This window comes from Phragmites australis, chromosome 5 (assembly GCF_958298935.1).
Source record: "Phragmites australis chromosome 5, lpPhrAust1.1, whole genome shotgun sequence".
NCBI classification, from domain to species: domain Eukaryota; kingdom Viridiplantae; phylum Streptophyta; class Magnoliopsida; order Poales; family Poaceae; genus Phragmites; species Phragmites australis.
Window position 1 is genome coordinate 46,849,440 of NC_084925.1, and position 16,333 is coordinate 46,865,772.

The following is a 16,333-nucleotide window of genomic DNA, read 5'->3' on the forward strand; positions in this document are numbered from 1 at the left end:
TCGTAATCTTAAATCTTGCATCCGTTTAAATAGACTTAAATTTAGTTAACCAAGCAAAAACTTAACTCAAATTATTCAAATAAATAAAATCAATCAAACACCCTGTTTTTTCACCAATAAAACTCTATTAAGACTACTTATACCATGTAGGTCCACGAAATTAAGCTTTTTCATTCGTCGAGGTATGTGCTGAATGAATCTCAACGACGTCGATGTGTTGCACATGATTCGACGAAGAACACCGTAAGTGTATTTATGAAATGCCTGCTTTTATTAGAAAAAAATTGTAACGGTACAAGAGATGCTCTAAAGATTGGCATTTGAAATTTCTGCTTTTTCGTCGGCGGGCGAAGCACACGGTTTTGGCAACCCACCCACGGGTCGGGTCGAGGCGGGGCGACAGGAGAATTCCAGGCGGCCTCCGCCCCGTCGCCGCGGAGAAACGAAAACCAGAGAGACGCGGACGGAAAGCGACCAAACTCCACTCCCGACGCGACCGCCCCCTCTCCCTCCCTCCCTCCCTCCTCCGCGCTCGTGCTCGTGCTCCTGACTCGCCCCGTCCCCCGCCTACTCCCCATCCCCATGGCGCCGTCGCGCCCGCTCATGCGCGGGATCCGCCCGCCGCGCGTCTTCCCCACGCGCGGCGTCCGCGCCTCGCCATACGCCATCGCGCTCACCGCGCTGCTCCTCGTCTCTGCCTTCCTCCTCGCGCTCATCGCCTTCGGCGTCTTCTCGCTCCCGGTCTCCGCCCCCAACGCCGCCACCACAACCGCCGCCGCCGCAGGAGGAGAGACCGAGTCCGCCGACGCCCGACCCGCGCGCCCGCGCGCCCGCCGCGACCTGGGGTGAGTAGTCAAGATTTCGTTTCCCATTCCCCACCTGCGTTCGTTTGGGTGGTGGCTACTTGTCCAGATTTGGTCGATCCGGTGGCGATCCCGCTTATCGTTTGTGTTTGCAAGCAGCGAGGGGCTGGGAGAGCGGGGCGCGCAGTGGACGGAGGTCATCTCGTGGGAGCCCAGGGCATTCGTCTACCACAACTTCCTGGTAAACAATGCCCACGCGCTCTCTGCTTACTCAGAGTTATAATTAATAGATTTCTACATATCCATGCTGTTCTGTGTAAGGTTTAACATTCGTATGGGCCATACACAGTGTGATGTGAACTATTTGCTTTTTTCCCTGCTGAATTGCTAGCCGTTTGAGGTGGCACAGTTGGATCTGGGAATGAAAGAGTGCTTACCTTACGACTGGATGAATGGGTATGGGTGAATTCAGCTAATCTAGAAACACTGGAGTTTCGGGCATCCTCGTGGGAGGCATTGGATGTTGTCAACCCAACTTAAAATGCTTATGACATGATTGTGCTGCATTTGAATTTTACTGTCGTCCTTAGCAGAGCTTGCTAGCTCAACTGCATGGCATAAAAAAAATCACTAGAATTCTAGTACCAGGCTTAAGTTTCTCCCAGTGTACCTCTATTTATGATGGATTATTAGCTGAGCTATGAGAGAATTGGGATGTAACTATACGGACTAGTGCTGTCTCGATGATTTACTGTATATGCTATTTCATACCTATTCAGACAATCTTATTGTAAAATAAGTTGAGTGAAGAGTGCAGGGGAAAATATTTGTGTAGTGTAGTTCCCAGTGACATATTTAACTGTTGGTTTTAGTTTGGGTACCAAGTTGCCAATGGATGGAAGACTCACATGTACCATCTGTGTTAAGATATTCATTTGCACGTCCTTCTACACCACCATAACTTAAGTACTAAGAAATGCTTTCACGCAACCAATATGAATTAAGAATCTGATAAATTATAATTAACTGTTTTTTTGTTGATCTTGTCGTGTATGCATTTTCAGATTTATCATCTACCAAGGGAAATTTGCTTTAAATGTTGCCCTGTGTTAAATTGTTTTATATGGTGTGCATACAATATAATTTTTTAGCCAGTGTTTACTAATCATTTCTCGTTTTTTTTGTCAATTTTTTTTATCGTTTGTTAGACCATCATCCATTATTGCTGATTATTTGACTATGCGTATTACTGACAATTTGTTCCTTTCATTAGTCTAAGGAAGAGTGTGAATACTTGATTGGATTGGCCAAGCCTCACATGGTGAAATCAACAGTTGTTGACAGCACTACTGGTAAAAGCAAGGACAGCAGGGTTCGCACAAGTTCAGGCATGTTTCTTCAAAGAGGACGGGACAAGGTTATTCGGGCCATTGAAAAGAGGATAGCTGACTACACCTTCATACCAGTAGGTATGTAACTATTGAAATGTTCAGTCTATGGCTATATTGAAATCTCTCGGATGATAAAGACCAAGTTTTACATTAAAGTATAGAACTTCACTCACGTAATACATAGGGCAGCAGCTTGACGGTTATGTGTCTTATTTGCAGATAGCACTATGCAGGTGCTTAGAGTTTTATTAGCATGCAAGTATTAATTCATGCTGTTTTGCAGAACACGGAGAGGGACTCCAAGTTCTGCACTATGAAGTTGGACAGAAGTATGAACCTCACTTTGACTATTTTCTTGATGAGTTCAACACCAAGAATGGTGGTCAGAGGATGGCTACTCTTCTGATGTATCTGTACGTATGGTAACTTGTATTATAATGTTGTGGTAACATATGATACTTATTAATTTTCTCATATATTCTTGTAAAAATATTTTCGATGGGAACAGATCAGATGTTGAAGAAGGGGGTGAGACTATTTTTCCTGATGCCGATGTGAACAGCACTTCTTTACCATGGTATAATGAGCTTTCAGAGTGTGCCCGAAGAGGTCTTGCTGTCAAACCAAAGATGGGGGATGCGCTGCTTTTCTGGAGCATGAAACCTGATGCCACTCTAGATCCACTAAGTTTGCATGGTTAGTCCAACGATTAGCCCAGTGCTCTTGTTACTCCTTGTTTCTGGATACCAAAATATTTGAAGGATATTAGACCTTTTACTCTTGACACCCTTGTCCCATTTTCCCTCTTGGGATTTACATCCTTAACCTTTAACTGATGCTCTTCCAGTTCTTGTTATGTGCTATACAAATCTTACATTAGATTGTTCTTTCAGGGGGTTGTCCTGTGGTTGAAGGGAATAAATGGTCGTCAACCAAGTGGATGCATGTCCATGAGTACAAAGCTTGAGCTTTTTTGAAGTCATCATACCAAAGGTATGTACTGTTTTTGTGGATTTATACTGTGTAAGATGCTCAGCTGGTGGTGCTGCTTCTTTTGTTTTCTTAACAAGTATTTTAGTGTTGGTCAAATGTGGCTTTGAGCTTTGAAGTAATTTTGCATCCAGTTTCGTTTTGTCTCCTTCGATTATTACTCCCAGGCAGGTACTCTGTAGCAACAGAAATTTGCCATTCCTAGATATTGATCTATATGAAGTGAGGCTTGGACTGGATTGTTTGTAACATATAAAGTTTTGTTTTGTAGCTTGATTTGTGTTATCGGGAGCTTGATCTTCTGATGGTCTACTCGGTTTTTTTTTTTTTTTTGAGATGATGTGCTGTCACTTTCTCTTGCAGGTGGATCTCTATGTCCATGTGACTTGGGCTGTTTCCAGGATGGTGCTTGGGTAGGCTTTACAGGTCCACTCCAGATGTATTATTTACTCATTGAAGGAGAAAATATGGCCAATAAGCAGGGGGCTTCCTTGTCAACGCTGGACTTATAGAGATGACCAATCTTGGTTGACTTGGCATCTTTTCTTTTCTTTTCTTTTCTTTTGTTTTCTTTTCTTTTCTTTTCTTTTGTTTTCTTTTCTTGAGGTACCCCAACTATAGAGGGATGATGTAGTGTTGGGGTCATAGGATTTGGAATTTTGCTTTGTACCTTTTTTTTGTGTCTCACCGCTAACATCATCAGTACCATAAATCTGTAATGTTATGGTATAAGCTGTGTTGCTGATCCGTGTGTTGGAGGGCATCTGATTGTTCTGCAATTCAGCTTCAGATGTCCCGTTGATCCAAGGTATCTGCAGTTCAGTTGGCAAATTAGGGTCGGTGGCATGTTAAATGAACTGACTGTGGAGCTAAACTTGAGTGGTACTACTAAAAGGATGGTGAGTGACAGCGCAGACAGCACAATGATATTCAGACCCGACAACAATATGCACTTCACTTACATTCGTCCTAGTCCCAGACACTGAATAGTACTAGCTCCATTCGATGTTTTAGAGCCTTCAACGCGTAGATCAAGGCGACAATTGCTAATTTCACTTTTAACATATGTACCCTTTTTTTATCGTTCCTGTTTATAATAAATAAATAGCACCAAACGCACTAATCCTTCTTGTGGGGAAGGAGGAAAAGAGAAAAGAAAGGAAGTTAAAAGTTGAGTCCGTAGAAGTGTCAACGGCGGCAGGCGTCGGCTGCCGCGCCTACCCACGCACGCATCCATCACACGGCGGGCGGACGCGCTAGTTCCTTCCTTGCCAAGTTCTTACTCCCCCTCCCCTCACCGGCCATCTCATCTTAGTCTGACTCCTCCGGCCACCGAGGTAGTGACTCCTGCCTGCCTGCCTGCCCACCACATCGCCAGATCTCACTGCCCCCGACGCCAAACCCTAGCGATCCCCGTCCTCGGATCTGCCGCGCGCCATGGACTCCGGGGCCGGCGGGGTCACGTCCATCCGCCTGCCCTACCGCCACCTCCGCGACGCCGAGATGGAGCTCGTCAGCCTCAATGGCAGCCCCCGCGCCCCCGGGGAAGGACCGCCCAAGGACCAGGCCCAGGTGGGGAGGACCAGCAGCGGCACCACCAGAACCAAGCTCGTGCTCGCTTGCATGGTCGCCGCGGGCGTGCAGTTCGGCTGGGCGCTGCAGCTCTCCCTCCTCACGCCCTACATCCAGGTAAATAATAAATATGCACCATGCCATGCGCGCCCGTCCGCCCGCCCTTCTCCTCACGCTTATAGAGCAGATCCCGCTGTCTGGCTTCTTCGGTTGGAGAGCGTTCGCTCGGGCCTGTAATCCCTCTCGTTCCTTGGGTTGTTCGGTCTGCGCATTAAGGATAGGACTTTTTGTTTTGGGCGGCGCACTTCTGTTGGAACTGGTCACCGGTTACAGCAAGTTCCGTATATACCGCACCAACATTTCTAATCTACCACAAATGTAGGATAAATGCAATTGTTTAGAGAACGCGATGTTGCCATCACTAGAATGAACTCTCAAGCCTGGGAGGACTATTTGGCTACGAACTTTGCTACACTGTACTAGCACACGAAATTCTATGGACAATTAACATATCTCCACAGTCTAGACTGACCGGGCAAAAAGGCTACCGGTTTTAGTATCAATATCACATTGGTACTTCTGTTCATGTGCATTTAAATGCTGGAAATATGAATAAAGCTAGAACAACCACCTGGATTTTTTGTTATGTATTCACCTGTTGCTCATTTCTGAATTTTTTTTTTTTTGTGCAGACCCTAGGAATAGACCATGCCATGGCATCATTTATTTGGCTTTGTGGACCTATTACTGGTTTTGTGGTAAGTTACCTCAGGGAGAATATTAACTTGTTTGTTTGGAGTCGGCATATAAAGCTCAACTTCACATCTCTAAACGACAATGTCCTTCCAGGTTCAACCATGTGTTGGCGTGTGGAGTGACAAATGCCGTTCAAAGTATGGAAGAAGAAGACCATTTATTTTGGCTGGATGCTTAATGATATGTGCTGCTGTGAGTTAGATGAAGTTCCGTAGGTCATTATGTTTCTCACTTTCTTCATGCTCTAATAGATAGACTTCATACGTAGGTAACTTTAATCGGGTTTTCTGCAGACCTTGGTTACCTTTTAGGAGATACCACTGAGCACTGCAGGTAATAGTTGATCTCTTCCTTGTTGGTTGTTTTATTTACATCGAGTGTGTTGTCACTAAAATGTTTACCAATTTTTTACTCAGTACATATAAGGGTTCAAGATATCGAGCTGCTACTGTTTTCATTCTTGGATTCTGGATGTTGGACCTTGCAAACAATACAGTGCAAGTAAGCTTATTCAAAACTTCACATGCGATCTGGCGTGCCTGCACCAAATCTTTGTCAAATTCTGTGCCTAAGTTTTATTGGGAAGTTGCCTTTAATGGAGGTTCTCCTAAAATTTTGTTCTTTTTCGTTATGTTCAGGGTCCTGCTCGTGCCCTTCTGGCCGATCTTTCAGGTGGTTACTACCTTAAATTTAGCATGTTTGCTAATGCCAGATTCACCCTTAAAGTATCACTTATTGAATGATACATCCTATTATGCAGGCCCTGATCAGTGTAATTCTGCAAACGCAATATTCTGCTCATGGATGGCTGTTGGAAATGTTCTTGGTTTTTCAGCTGGTGCGAGTGGCAATTGGCACAAGTATGTCTTTTTACGTGTGTTCTTTTGTGCTTGCATAAACATGATTATGGTTCAGCAATTGGTGTTTTCTTTAAGATTATATTCATGCATTTGATCTAACTTGTGCTAGTTGATGTAAATGGTTGCTTGTGCCGCTGGTAAACCCGAAGATATGAGTCAATCTGTATCCATATGTAACAGGCTCAAATTTATGTGTCGTTTTGAACTATTTTCCGTGAACAGTCTAGAAGTAGCAGAGGAAACAAGCAATCCCATAAATTTGCTTCTTCACCTTTCTTTTTCATGATGAAGATACTAACAGAAGTTAAAAAAAAAAGAACCATACAATGATGACACTTCATGCACTTCCTGCCATCTTCTGACATTTGGTCCTCATGCTCCATCAAGTTCATGTATACTTTGTCCCAAATTCTCTCTATTCGACGAAAGTTACTCTTTTTTCTTGTACGAAAACTGAGTTTGCCTGCTTCTTGTTATTTTTGCAGGTGGTTTCCTTTTCTAATAACAAGAGCCTGCTGCGAAGCTTGTGGTAATTTGAAGGCAGCTTTCTTAGTTGCAGTTGTAAGTTCTCAGAGATTCTGTAATTGCCCTAGGAATTTGAAGCTAGGTTTCTTAATGCATTTTAGAGCTAGCAGAGTTCTTTATAAAATTATAAATTATAAGACTGTTTACTCCGCTATGCAAAAGCTGAGTAAGTTGTATTGTGCAGGTATTTCTTTTGTTTTGTATGTCTGTTACCCTATACTTTGCTGAAGAGATCCCACTGGAACCAAAGGGTGCACAAGGATTATCTGATTCTGCCCCTCTACTTAATGGTTCTAGAGATGATGGTCATGCATCGCATGAACCAAATAATGATAGACTTCCTAATGGCCATGCGAATGGAAACAATGTCTCAGCTAACTCCACTGCCGAGGATTTTACAGATGTGAATTCCAACTTGAACAGAGACAATGGAGAAGTTTTCAGTGATGGACCAGGAGCAGTTTTGGTTAACATTTTGACCAGCATGAGGCACCTACCTTCTGGAATGCATTCTGTGCTTATAGTTATGGCCCTAACATGGGTATGCTGTCAAATTGCATAGATAGATGTATACCGACCACTTGCTGATGGTCGCTTTTCTTTCTATCTTCGAGATTGATGGTGTTATCCCTATTTTGCTTGCTTTGCAGTTGTCATGGTTTCCTTTTTTCCTTTTTGACACTGACTGGATGGGGCGTGAAGTTTACCATGGGGACCCAAATGGTGACTTGAGTGAAAGGAAAGCTTATGACGATGGTGTCCGAGAAGGTGCATTTGGTTTGCTATTGAATTCAGTAAGAACTCGTGATCAATTTGTTTACTATTATTTGTATGCAACTATGTTTAGATACATTTGCATAACCTAGCAATTCTATGGCCTTTATTATCTAAAATTTTGTGGTACGTGTTATGCCTTTAAAAATTCTCTGAAACTGAGGTACTATGGTTATCTGGCCTTGTATTGATTTTGCAGATGTAATATTAGGTTCATTTGTATAGGTTGTCCTTGGCATTGGTTCCTTCCTTGTTGATCCACTATGTCGGATGATTGGTGCAAGATTGGTTTGGGCAATCAGCAACTTCACAGTGTTTATCTGCATGGTGGCTACAACGATACTAAGTTGGATCTCTTCAGATCTGTACTCAAGTAAACTTCATCACATCATTGGAGCAAATAAAACAATCAAGAATACAGCATTGATTGTGTTCTCTCTTCTTGGATTGCCACTCTCTGTAAGTACCAGAACCAGACTCACATTTCCTGCCTTGTTGTGTTGGAAGTTGTCTTACACTTTGCTCTTAAGCGTTACAGATCACATATAGTGTTCCATTCTCTGTAACTGCTGAGCTGACTGCCGGAACTGGAGGTGGACAAGGTTTGTGTTGCAGATGTTTCAGTTTTTATTTTTGCTTGTGTGATTCTCAGTGACTGATAATGTTTGTGCCCCGTCTCCAGGTTTGGCTACAGGAGTCCTAAATCTTGCTATTGTCGTTCCCCAGGTTAGCCATTTTTTTTTTCAAAAGGACTCCTGTATGCGTTGTTACTGAAAATGCTTCGACATTAATGCTTCCATTCTATCTGCAGATAGTTGTCTCACTCGGAGCAGGTCCATGGGATGCTCTCTATGGGGGAGGAAACATCCCTGCGTTCGCCTTGGCTTCGGTCTTCTCCCTCGCAGCTGGTGTGCTCGCACTTCTCAAGCTACCGAAGCTGTCAAACTCGTACAGGTCTGCTGGTTTCCATGGATTTGGTTGATGCTCGTGCTCAAAACCGGTTGCTGTGTAAGATTCAGATATTCACACCAACACTGAGCTCCATTTTGGCATTCGTTTACAGTGAAATGATTCTTTTTCCTTCAACCACTACAGAATAATATTGAAAGTAGACATTAGGATAGAGAGGCTAGTCAGGTTCATGTGCATACAAGGCAAAATCAAAGGTGTAAAATCTGTATCTATTTTTTTTTACAGTATATGTAAGCTGCCCGTACGGCAGAGAAATTTTACAACTGACGATGTACAACACGTTTTGGTCCTAACCTGCCCTCGTTTGTACATCATGTTCTCTAAGGTAGGCTGTCAGATACGTATGCCGTGTGTTGTATAACTGTATTGTCTCTGGCTGTAACAAGCATATGTTATTTTGCAGTTTTCCTAGTTGGTACTTCTGTACATGGGCACATTGATTGAACTTTGACTGTATGGTGACTAATTTTTGATACTGCAGTACGCTTCCAAATAGGGGTGGAACACAGAGATAGAGATAATAAGTCAATTAATTGATCAACCAGATCTGAGATCAAAGGCCGTGCCTAGCTAGCTTTTTGTTGTAGTTAAAACCAGATAGATGCTTGTTATCATATTCAACAAGAAAGATCTCACAATGGAGTACATTACATGCTTACATAGTTAAGAAACTGGAGTAGAAAGCTAAGCTTGCGGCAAGCGGAGACAACTCAGATTGCTCCTCTCCAAGAGAAGACTCACTCTGATCGAGTGGAACCATGGTAAGGAAGAGCCAAGGAATTGTGTGTTTGCGGTAAAGATTTTTTATTTTTTTAAAAAAAATTGTAATATATATTTTGATTTTTTTTTTTTTTGTAAATCTATACTTGGGTCGCCCGTTGTACATTTACAGATACCTTCAAGTCAGACTGATCCCAGTCCCAATAATCCTAATCCTAATCCTAATCCTAGGGGAAAGAAGCGGGCTCACCAGCCTCTCCTCGTAGGACGACAAACGTCGACTCCATTCGAGATGGACTCCGGCGCGCTCGCGTCCTCTGCGCCGCCAGCTGTCGCTCGCGTGAGATGTGTCCTCCTGATCGAGTCGCCGCCGGCCGCCACCCGCGCGAGGTGCGTCCTCCGCATCAGCCCCCCGCCGGCGTGGACGCCCGACGAGGACGCGCGCCTGGAGTGCCTCGCCAGGGAGCACGGCTTCCGCCACGTGGCGGCGCGCATGCTGGGGCGGTTCTCCAGGCAGTGCCGCAACAGGTGGCGCCACCACCTCGCCCCCGACGACGCCGACCTCGCGCGCCTCTACCTGCGGCACCGCAGCAGGGTTCACCTGCACGGCCGTCGTTTGACCCGCCCTTTCACCTGCGTGGATGAGTGCTTGTACAAATTACTATTAGTGCTAGCTAGCTCATTACACACCATGATTCTTTTGTATCATTTGTAACAAGTTACTATATATGAATGAAACGGATCAGAGCGAATTATACCATGCAATGAAAGCTAATAAAAAACTCTTTTCCATTTACTCGTTTTTTCTTAAAAAAATTATTGACTCTAATTATTGCATCGAAAAGATACAAATTGTCTTCTCATCGGTCATCGCTAACCAAAGCTATAAAGACAGGTGCCTTATTTCAGGACAGTTAAATATTGAAGGTACATTTGGTCGAAGGACGATGTTGAATAGGATACGGCTATACATATTTTTTAATATGATGATTTAATTTTTGTTTGGTTAGGATGGATATGATGAATCAATTTTTTATTTATTTGATAAAATTATAGTGAATATGATGTACTATTCATATTTATATGTATTCCATAAAATAATAAAAATGCATATAAATAGAGCATTATAGAGGAACTTATTTTTTCACCAAATAATGTAGAGTTCAAAATATTTTTATAAATTATTACATCACATGAAAAGAATATTAGTGAATTTTTCCAGTTTTTTGGAATTTATTTGAGGTATTAAAAATTACTAGATGTTATAAAAGTAGACTTCTTTAGATAATTTTAATTAAATATTGGCTCAGGTTTTTTAGATCAAACCAATTAAAACGGTTTGCTAGTGAGCTCTAAGTTTACTCATAAAAATGTTTAGATTTTTTGAACCACTAATATACTCTAGATAAAATTGAGAGTTAAATAAAAAACTAATAACACACATGAGCACATCTCGAGTGAAGTCGGAACTGGATCGCTCCGTCAGCCTGTTTTCACGTGGATCACTTCATCTAGCATCTCAGCGAATATTCTCTAAATCTAGCCATCTCATCCAAGTTATTCAACAAACCAAACATCTCAAAAACTGAATAGCCATCTCCCGAATGACTATCAAACGCACGCTAAGATTAATGAATAGCATTACCAACCTAACCGAGCAAATAGGACCTCGGGCGAAAAATTAATAGATGGGCACCAAAACTTTGATTATGGATATTTTCATGTCGCATATTGCCATTAAAAATGCTAGCTACATCCTCCGGAGATCGTGGTTGCTGCAAACAAAAGCATTACATTTCAAGGAACATAGGCGGCATAATGAGCATGGCATGGAAATGACATCCTGAATCTAGTAGGTGCATTGCGCGGTCTAATAATTCTGAACGATGGGATATAGGTCTTTCGTAATTGACTAGCTACGAGTTCTGGCTCAGGAGTCAGTCAGGACAATGGATGCGCAGCAAGAACACTGAAATTTAATAAGCCCGTCTATTAGGATAAACACGGCGTTAGTTACTAAGGGAGAATTAGACTATAAATTGAAGAAACTTAAATTTTAGAAAAGACATAAAAGAATAGGACTGAAAAGTGAAAACTAGAATTGCCGGCTAGAGAGTATCCCAGCCAGCCTACACGTCTCAATTCAAACCCACTTCTATCTCTAAACTTCATCTCTAATTCTTATTCTGAGTTAAACTAATTAATATTATCTTATCTCCTAAACCGAATTAATTTAAACCAAATAACTGGACTCTGAACTGGACTGATTTTATCTCCTAAACCGACTAGACTTCATCTTCTAAACTGACTCTGGACTCTCTTGCTGCGCGGTTACTGTTCATGCGAGGTTACAGTAATCCAGCTCATGACACCGTCCTTCTAGCTAGCTGTCTCCGCTTGCTTGTTATTTTTCTGGCTTCTTTTCCGCTTCCGAAACCTCTTTCCCTTCGACTCGCCATCAGCCTTACCCCCCTGCAGAACAAGTGGAATCAGGAGCTACAGAAAGATTTTCAATCCGGTGAATAATAACTTGCGCATGTTTTTCTAATTGCCATGCATTTAGTTCTGTCTCTGAAGACACATCAGGGATCAGACAGCACCAGACTTGCTTTTATAGTGTGATGACAGATAATTATGCTTGGCATGTTTAGGAGTAAAATTCCCCAACTACTGAGGCAACCAAACAAACAGAAGGAGAAAAACCATAATGCTATACAACAAAATCACCTGATTTTGGACACCTGAGGATTGGGGCTTTGGCTTCTTTTTCTTGCAGGAGAGTGGGTTTGGACCCTGCAAAAGGATACACGTTAACATTTAGTAAACATTGAATATAGTCAACCCCATGACAAAATATACCGAAAAGCAATGACTGTAGATATAACCTTTGCTCTGTTCCTTTTAAACTTGCTTTTCTCAGCAACACCAAGTGCATTTTTCACAAGAGAACTGATAGGCCTCGCTTGTTGTTCTCCGTCACTTCCATTTTCATTGGCTGCTGTCTTTCCTTCTGATGCAACCTTTAGTAACTTCTTATATTCAGATATATCCATATTGAGACGCTTCTCTTCATCCAATTGAGCAAACTTGCGTTGCTGCACAGAGGGTTTCTCTATAAATAAGGAGTTCCTCAGACCATATATTACAGGAACCACCGGAATCTACATGTAAGCAAACAAAGTACATGAGCAAACTGTTCAGTCCAAACGCTATTGTAGATAGGATTCACTCGAATTCAAAAAAAAAAAATTAGTAGAAATGGACACAACAGATGAGGATTGTCAATACCTCTCGTAACTTTTCCCGGAGATCAGCATCCTGGGTGGCAACGAAGAAGCGATCATGATTCTTATCACCTATGAGTGACAGGACACAGTTCACTGCACTGACCACCTTGTCATGCTCACACCTGTAAACACAAGAGAAGTCCAGAAGAGCGCACGGTCAGTGCATCGTCATTAGGCTCATCTGATAAAACCAGCGGTATCTGATCCGATGTGCGAAACCCAAGCTGGGAATGAAATAACATATTTGGGAATGGCACGAACTAAATGCACCAGCTACTCCATGTAATTGTTATGACACAATGAAGTAGTTGAAGCCTACAACCAGTGAACAAATCCTGGACCAAACAAAGGTTAGCAAAATGCGTTATAAAGTGATCCAAATTCCAAATGCAGCTTAGGTTCCAGACAATCAACTTTCAGACTGAACCAAATTTGCTATTCAGGTTCCAGAATATCATGCAACAACAATGCGATTTGGCTCTCTGCAGTCATGTAAGTACACTGCTGCAATCAGATAAATAGCATTCAATCGAGGTGATACAGTTACAATGACGCGGTGGATTACCAAGCATGCACTCCATGCAGCAACGAGATTAAGTCGAAGGCGGATAACTGATTCAAGTTTGGAACGCATAAAAAGAAAGAATAGTACGAGCTGCGAAAGTGGCAGGATTGAGAAAAGAAAAGAAACCGACTTGGTCGTGGCGAGCAGCTGCGCGGCGTCGAAGTCGTCTGCATGTGACTTGCCGAGCCGCCTAAGCTCGGCGAGGACGCACTTGGAGGTGAAGAGGGCCGGCGTCCTGGAGGCGGAGAGGAGGTCGCGTAGGGCATCGTCGGCGGGGAGAAGGCGTTGGGTGAGAAGGTGGTGGACGAAGGTGCCGTCGATGAGGATCTTGTACGGCTGGCGGAAGCCGAAGCAGGTGGAGTAGAACCTGACCGCCTTGCGGTGCCTAGACCGCCTCTTCACCCTCATCCTGACCGGAGTTGGAACCGCTGGCGGCGCCTGTCGGAGTTGGAGAAAGGTGAACCGCGACGGAATCGGTTGCAGATTGGATAGAGAGAGGAGGAGAGCTCCGTTTTTAAGGAGAGGAGCTGCCGGGTCCGCCGACTTCCACGCTCCCGCGACGGAGTCCGAGTCCGCCGGGCGAACGTGGCGCAGGAAGCGGGCGTGCTCCAGCGGGAGAGATCCCCTTATGCAACACTGCATGGGGTGACGTCACCCGACATGTTACGCGTGAAGAACGGCATTCGCTCGAGCGCAGTTGCATTGCCTCTTCTCGGGAAACCCTAACGATAACTTAATCTTTTTCCCCTTTACTTTTCTGAACAATTTCACACTTTAAATTTGACTACAAGCTCAGATTAGAAATTTATAGAAAACCCTCCAAATTTTCCAATAGTTGTTAGTGAAAGATTAAGTTGTGACCCATTGTTTGTTTTTATTGAAATATTACATTCATGATTGTGGTATTAAATATCCAATCAATTTGTGGAATCATACGTAAACATTTAATTGAAAAGGTACATTATGTTGCATTATACCTTGCTGACCATATATCTAAATTGTTTTAAATTTTGTGTATACTCTAATTTGTAATATGGTATGATTGTTAGCAGCAATATTTATTGTATCTTAGCTAAGGTTTTATTGTTGCCACTACTAATCCATCTATATTTAACTTTGCTTATTTTGTAGATTCATTTTTTATCTTTTATTGGAGAATTAATATGTTCTCTTTGTTATTGAGGTATTCTTCTTTACTTAGACTTTGTGTCTCCACTCTAACTCAAAATTGTTCATGGATCTGTCATTGCTACGGAGCCCGATAAGTTGCCGAGGCGCGTCATCCTTGCTTTCACCTCCGCTTGGTGGATAGCGAGCGCGAGGTGAGGGAGCATCGCGGTGAAGCTGAGGGTAGGAGATGGGGCCACCCAAACCCTAGATCGAGTGAAGGTAACCGATGCGGAGTTGCCAAATTGAAGAATGGACAACACAGCTGTGACCCGTGAGGTCAGTGCGCATCGAGCTAAGGGAACGAGGATCTCTATAGAATTTCTAAATGTCATGAGGAATAGGTGGTGGAAGGCAATTCCATCTAGATCTCTGCCCTTCACCACATATATGATGATTCTCATTGCAGAGATTATATTATTTTATATTCATTCTCGCTATCAAAGTTGCTGGAAGACTTCTTTTGGTTTATTTATAAAAAAAAATACAACCAATTTTGGACTATACACTACAGATTTGAACCCAATGCCTGCACTTCAGCTAATGGACTAACGTTCATATAATGGGGGCACACACACTTGGAATGCAAAAGGTTCTCACTGCAAAAGTTCAACAAAAAAACTTGCCTATTTCCCTCATTGCAAGAAAAGCGATTATATGCTCGTACGATTTTTATTACAACATCATACTCCACTCTACATCATCAGGCTCATTACTTAAACATACAATCTGCTAGATACATTATACAACGAGTAATATACCAGTCATACAGCTTTCGCAACAATTTTTTCATTACAACTGCAATCTAGTTTATATTCAACTAAGGGTTGTTGAAGTAGTAATGCATACATAGAATTCTTCAAAATAGTTTGGAGACAAGAAAAGACTAGAGCTGGCAATCTTCTTAGCAGAGTAAATAAATGTGTGGAACACATATATTTTACATGGTAGGAAAAATCTAGATTTGAGATAAAATGAAAATATTTCTAGGATTTGGATATTTTGCAAGAAGTGTGGAACACATATATTTTACATGGTAGGAAAAATCTAGATTTGAGATAAAATGAAAATATTTCTAGGATTTGGATATTTTGCAAGAAGTGTGGAATGTGCCACATGGCAATATATCAAATGTCTTGCACTAAAAAGACAATTATAAATAGGGATGACCTCCTCCCCCACCAGCACTAAGTAACTAGAAATTAGAATGAGGCTCTAAGTCTAAATGGTTTCACCATGTACTACTAGAACGTAATGTTTCATAAATGTACCACATATAAAACTTATTTAGTGATTTATTCGTATGCATGCATTCCAACCACATCAGTGTTGACAATTTTAGAATAAGAAAAGTATCATTTACAACATTAGAAATCATCTACCAAATGTATATTCAACGATGATAAAAATTGGAACATTATTTACAATGTGTCTTAAAGAAGACAAAAGGTTAATCACGTAGCGTCATTCCACATTGCATGGACAAAATATATAAATTAGCTCTCCAATACATAGTTTCCTACACATACCAAAATATGAACTATAAATACTTTGTGGTATAATCAAATATTTTGTAATGTTGATGAGGACCTTGTAGGGCTCACGGAAACAGAAGCAAGTGGCATAGAACCTGACTATTGGCTTCTTCACCCTCATCCTGACTGGTCGGGAGCAAAGGCAGCGACGACGGGTGGGAGTCAACAATCGGTGGGTGAATGAGCAGTTAGGAAGGAGAGAGGGCAAATTAGGGCTAAGGCTTTGCTTTATCGTGTGGCTCCTTTATGTGCTGGGCTAAAATGGACCGGTGAGGAATCAATGATGGAAAGAGGACTATCGGGTAGAGCCTATTACCTCTTACTTTTATCTCAAACTAAACCTTCTTTGAGATAGGACACGGGGTTTGGTAAGCTTGATTGGCTCTGAAATGGAAATGAGTTGACATCCGAACGAA

At 42.3% G+C, this 16,333-nt stretch overlaps 3 protein-coding genes across 6 annotated transcripts; 2 read left to right on the forward strand and 1 right to left on the reverse strand.

Moving 5' to 3' along the window:
* Window positions 1-380: 380 nt before the first annotated feature.
* Window positions 381-3,931, forward strand: LOC133920155 (probable prolyl 4-hydroxylase 3). The gene is made up of 7 exons (XM_062364830.1): window positions 381-845; window positions 963-1,044; window positions 2,077-2,272; window positions 2,478-2,607; window positions 2,703-2,890; window positions 3,088-3,187; window positions 3,548-3,931. Exons 1-6 carry the CDS (start codon window positions 583-585, stop codon window positions 3,159-3,161), a joined length of 933 nt encoding a protein of 310 aa, XP_062220814.1. The 5' UTR covers window positions 381-582; the 3' UTR covers window positions 3,162-3,187; window positions 3,548-3,931.
* Window positions 3,932-4,347: 416 nt separating this feature from the next.
* Window positions 4,348-9,088, forward strand: LOC133920154 (sucrose transport protein SUT4-like). Of its 3 annotated transcripts, none has more exons than XR_009910009.1 (14): window positions 4,348-4,873; window positions 5,449-5,514; window positions 5,606-5,704; window positions 5,781-5,845; window positions 5,929-6,013; window positions 6,151-6,184; window positions 6,273-6,372; window positions 6,858-6,933; window positions 7,082-7,438; window positions 7,548-7,691; window positions 7,897-8,130; window positions 8,202-8,273; window positions 8,354-8,397; window positions 8,483-8,583. XR_009910009.1 is itself a non-coding variant. In XM_062364828.1 (14 exons), exons 1-14 carry the CDS (start codon window positions 4,622-4,624, stop codon window positions 8,651-8,653), a joined length of 1,791 nt encoding a protein of 596 aa, XP_062220812.1. In that variant the 5' UTR covers window positions 4,352-4,621; the 3' UTR covers window positions 8,654-9,088. The 3 variants fall into 3 exon arrangements, 2 of the variants coding, with proteins under 2 accessions (XP_062220812.1, XP_062220813.1); XM_062364828.1 differs by having other exon boundaries at window positions 4,352-4,873; window positions 8,210-8,273; window positions 8,483-9,088; XM_062364829.1 differs by having other exon boundaries at window positions 4,803-4,873; window positions 5,806-5,845; window positions 8,210-8,273; window positions 8,483-9,088.
* A 2,654-nt stretch (window positions 9,089-11,742) lies between these two features.
* Window positions 11,743-13,697, reverse strand: LOC133917769 (uncharacterized). Of its 2 annotated transcripts, none has more exons than XM_062361628.1 (5): window positions 13,346-13,697; window positions 12,652-12,772; window positions 12,249-12,524; window positions 12,091-12,156; window positions 11,743-11,835 (listed from the first exon to the last, which is right to left on the reverse strand). In XM_062361628.1, exons 1-5 carry the CDS (start codon window positions 13,621-13,623, stop codon window positions 11,743-11,745), a joined length of 834 nt encoding a protein of 277 aa, XP_062217612.1. In that variant the 5' UTR covers window positions 13,624-13,697. The 2 variants fall into 2 exon arrangements, with proteins under 2 accessions (XP_062217612.1, XP_062217613.1); XM_062361629.1 differs by lacking the exon at window positions 11,743-11,835 and adding an exon at window positions 11,860-11,907 and having other exon boundaries at window positions 12,049-12,156.
* Between the last annotated feature and the right edge of the window lie 2,636 nt (window positions 13,698-16,333).

Bases quoted from the DNA above. Each gene is read 5' to 3' on its own strand.
- LOC133920155 (XM_062364830.1), top strand. From the start codon at position 583: ATGGCGCCGTCGCGCCCGCTCATGCGCGGGATCCGCCCGCCGCGCGTC. The intron at 2,273-2,477 runs GTATGTAACTAT...GCTGTTTTGCAG, and splicing joins CTACACCTTCATACCAGTAG to AACACGGAGAGGGACTCCAA. The intron at 2,891-3,087 runs GTTAGTCCAACG...TTGTTCTTTCAG, and splicing joins AGATCCACTAAGTTTGCATG to GGGGTTGTCCTGTGGTTGAA.
- LOC133920154 (XM_062364828.1), top strand. From the start codon at position 4,622: ATGGACTCCGGGGCCGGCGGGGTCACGTCCATCCGCCTGCCCTACCGC. The intron at 5,515-5,605 runs GTAAGTTACCTC...ATGTCCTTCCAG, and splicing joins GACCTATTACTGGTTTTGTG to GTTCAACCATGTGTTGGCGT. The intron at 5,846-5,928 runs GTAATAGTTGAT...TTTTTTACTCAG, and splicing joins GATACCACTGAGCACTGCAG to TACATATAAGGGTTCAAGAT.
- LOC133917769 (XM_062361628.1), bottom strand. From the start codon at position 13,623: ATGAGGGTGAAGAGGCGGTCTAGGCACCGCAAGGCGGTCAGGTTCTAC. The intron at 12,773-13,345 runs GTCGGTTTCTTT...TTGTGTTTACAG, and splicing joins CAGCTGCTCGCCACGACCAA to GTGTGAGCATGACAAGGTGG. The intron at 12,525-12,651 runs GTATTGACAATC...GCTTACATGTAG, and splicing joins TCCGGGAAAAGTTACGAGAG to ATTCCGGTGGTTCCTGTAAT.